Source organism: Triticum urartu, chromosome 1, assembly GCF_003073215.2.
Source record: "Triticum urartu cultivar G1812 chromosome 1, Tu2.1, whole genome shotgun sequence".
Taxonomy (NCBI): domain Eukaryota; kingdom Viridiplantae; phylum Streptophyta; class Magnoliopsida; order Poales; family Poaceae; genus Triticum; species Triticum urartu.
Window position 1 is genome coordinate 313826525 of NC_053022.1, and position 3952 is coordinate 313830476.

Sequence of the window (3952 nt, forward strand, 5' to 3'; positions counted from 1 at the left end):
AGATGCTTCAAAGCTTCTCTAGGCCAGAAATATCTATGAAGGGGCAACATTTTGCCTAATCTACTCATACCAAAGTTTACCATGGACCGATCTTGTCGGAAACTCCAGGTGCACCGCAGGGCCTCCTAGAACGCTTTGCAAGCTTGTTTCATGTGCTGGTGCTGGTACCTGGTGGTCATTTTGTACTTCTCATCTCGGTATAAATTGCACTACTTGTGAACTTCAATGTATAAGTTATACTAGCAAATATGCCCGTGCGTTGTAACGGAAGACAAAAAATTATGGCTAACCAAATAAGTATGACTCAATATCCTAACACATGAGTGTACTCTATTTTAACATTGTGGCTCACCATGTTGCTATTTTTTTTCTCACCCTACCCGATGGTGGTTGCGATGTCCACGTGATCACAATGCATTTGACGTGGTAAATCCCAAGCCTATGAGTTTGCCAGTGCATGCCATATTTGTCATTATGTTGCGCAAGGGAACGTTTAAAACTTTAAAAACAAATCTCATTAACTACGTACTACTCCCAACGCCAAGACATATAAAGACTTTCAGAAAACTAATCGAATCCTAAACATAAAATACTTTTGAATCAGTGAACAGTTTTTCGAATCGACAAACATGTTTTTTTGAAATTTTTTATTTTCTTAAAAAAGTAATGAACATTACTTTTGTTTACAAACTTTTTAAATGTATGAAACGGTTTCAAATTCATTAACATTTTTTGACTCAACAAACATTTTTTGAATCGATGATTTTTTTTAAATTAGGGAACAAATTTTAAAAATCATTTTTTGTGAACATTTTCTAAAATGTTATGGCCACTTTTTTTCAGATTTCCGAATATGTTTTGACTACATGATGATTTTTTCAAAATCATGCACTTAATTTTATTTCCTGACCATTTTTCCAAATTGTGATTTTTTTATAATATTGCGAACAATTTGGCAAAACGAGTAACATTTTTTGCCAACCACCCTGCTACTGATCGCTCATTGACTACTGCTCGTCTCGCAGCTATAAAACAGCGTGGGAGGCGGCGATTTTTAGTCCGAAAAACGAATCGTTTTCCACTTACAGGTGGCATTGGTGGGTAGAGGGTAATTTTAACGACGGATGACCAGAAGCGATAGCCGCTTTATTAGTAGGTAAAGATAAAGATAAAAACTAGGATATTTCCTTCAGAGATGTTGCAGGATATATAAGTTGCACCCTTTGCATGTGGATGTTGTCTGAACTTCCAGTTCTTGTCATCATCAGAGCTTTAATCATTTGTATGTGTGTGAGTGTGGCCGAAGTTCAAATATAAGCGGTATGAGTGTGGGTGAAGTTCAGACATACTAGGCAGTATGAGATCTGTGAAAAAACTGGACTTGTTATTTTTCAGGCGTGTAATCAAGCCTGGAGCGAGGTTTCGATCTCTGCCGCGAACCGCTCCATGGCCGTCCACGGCAGCATGACCGGCACGGCCACGGCGTCCTCCCCGTCACCGTCCTTGACGGCCACGAAGAACGTCCCCCCGAGATGCACCTGAGACGGCCCGCCATACACCGGCTCGCCCCACCCGAAGTCCACGCGGTGGAACCCGACGTGCCGGAGGTCGGAGAGGAGGAACATGTTGGGCGAGTCGAACGGCGGCGGCTCGTGCAGCGCCAGCATGTTGGCCGCGGACCTCACGTGCGCGGCGGTTGCCTTAGCCTTCTGTATCATCTCCACCACGTCGCCCAGCGAGCTCCCGCCCATGTCGTCGGCGGGCGCCGCCGCTCTGAGCGGCACGCACGCGTTGCCGTAGTATCCCGTGGGGAGCCGCAGGGCGGCGTTCCTCCTGAAGCTCGCGATGATGCCGAGCCGCGCGACCTCGCCCGCAGGGAGCGCGAGCGCCACCGTGCGGGCGCGCCAGAGGAGCGCCGCGAGGACCTCGAACGTCGACGCGGCCGGTGCACCGTGGAGGCGTTTCTTCAGCGCCGCGATGTCGGCCAGCCGGAAGACGAATGAACGCATGACGGTGTCGTCGCTTCCGTGGGCCGGGAACGGCAGGGGCGGCGTGACGTCGTACTTGTTGTGCGGCGCGTCGAGGAGGCCGCGGGACCATGAAGGCGCGACGGCCGGCGCGGGGAGCCCGCGGGCGAGGTCGGCGATGGCGGACATGAACAGGTAGACTCCCGTGGCGTCGCACATGGCGTGGTTGATGCGCATGCCGAAGACGAAGCCGCCGCAGAGGAGCCGCGTGACCTGGATCACCACCAACGGCCAGGTGAGCACGCCGCCGCTAGAGCAATCCACGTCGAGGAGGAGCTCATCCATGCACGGGAACGGCGGCGTCAGCCCCTGGCCACCACCGGCAGCCTCCTCGAGCTCGGCCAGCCGCACGTCGGCGTCGGCCTCCGCGAACAGCACGCCCTGGCCGGTGCAGTCCACGACCAGCTTGCCACCTTCCACCTCCCTGAAGCGCCCGGCGAGGGGGTAGTAGTGCACCAGCGCCTCCGACAGCGCTCGGGCGATGACGTCCACCGGGTCGTCGTCGCCGCGCGCCGGGCCGCCGCGGTGGACGAAGACGCCGGGCATGAGCACCCGCAGAGACTCCTTACTGTCGATGTCGGAGAGGCGCTTTGTTTCCTGGGGTGTCGGTGAGGCCGGGACGACGAGGACTGGCTCTCGCCGGCGCACGGCGAAGGTAAGCATCATTGCACCCGGCGTGCGTGTGGACCTGAGGGTCAGGTGCTCTGTGTGGTTTTGAGGTGATCGCCTGATGCTGAATCTTATAGAGGATCTCTGGTCGTCGCTACTGTATTTCGACTCGATCAGCATGCAACCACGAGCACAAAAGTTTCTGCAAGTGCACGTCGCACGCAAATGCTTCTGCAAGTGGAAGTAGGTACGCAGTCGCCAGCCCTGATTTCTCTTACTAATGGAAATTGGAGAGAAGGCCTTTTTGCTCAAAAAAGGGTACGCATTACTGGCAGTGCAGGTAGTTCATGTATTAATGGGGAGTATAAAACTCTTTATGGCTCAATGATTGTAAAGAAAAAGCATGTCGATCTGGGAAAATGCCAATGGAGCCTGAGCTCCTTGAGGCCGTTTTCAAAACACCATTTACTATAACACAAGAAAAGATCGTTTTTTTAAACACACATACACATGTATACTATGTATGTGCAAAATTTTATAACATTTTACTTTCATATGTGGTGTACAAAAAAAAGACAATTTTGTATTTTCAAATGGGCTGATTTTGTTGTTGTTGGGCTGGATTTTTTTTCTGTAGAGCTTACCAAGTACAAAAAAAATTGACTCAAAAACTAATTGCAATTTTTTTCAAACAAACTTTTATGGATCCGTAGTGAACATGTACAAGTTTTCAAGGAATTTATTGAACTTCTAAATATGGTTTTTGGTTTATTTTGAAAATATCGGCCTCCTTGATGCCCAGACACCATAAGCCCGCACCCATGTTGATCTTGTCTGTTAGTCTAGATTAATGTAGATAAATATGTCTGACTAATGATTGCTCTCTCATACTCCATCTTACGTTCTTATATGTTTATACACTAAAGAAATATTTTAAAGCACTTCAACCCAACAGAATTAGGCAAAATGGACAAAACTAACCTCAAGACGCAACTATTTCACAAACTAAACCATAGGCGAAACAAATTCACCCAGCTAATCCTTTTGTGTAGCGCCGACCTGCTACACTGAGTAGTGCTTGATTGGCATGCGCTACATTCCTGACCAGCGTGGCATCCCCGGGTCCGGACCGGGCCCCACCCCTGGTTGTGCAGTGCCTAGGTGAAAGGAGTTGCACTACCTTGTGCAGCGCCTAGTTGAAAGGAGGTGCAATACCTTGCCTGTTTGAAATCTTGCTTCAGAGATGGTGGTCCCATTTGTTCTCGTGCATAATCGTCGAATTATCGATGATCAAGGAGATCTCTACTGGAGCTGCA

At 49.1% G+C, this 3952-nt stretch overlaps 1 protein-coding gene across 1 annotated transcript; it reads right to left on the minus strand.

Moving 5' to 3' along the window:
• Window positions 1-1002: 1002 nt before the first annotated feature.
• LOC125532885 (benzyl alcohol O-benzoyltransferase-like) lies at window positions 1003-2730 on the minus strand. Its single transcript, XM_048696759.1, has one exon. The coding sequence runs from the start codon at window positions 2691-2693 to the stop codon at window positions 1404-1406; it is 1290 nt and encodes a 429-aa protein (XP_048552716.1). The 5' UTR covers window positions 2694-2730; the 3' UTR covers window positions 1003-1403.
• Between the last annotated feature and the right edge of the window lie 1222 nt (window positions 2731-3952).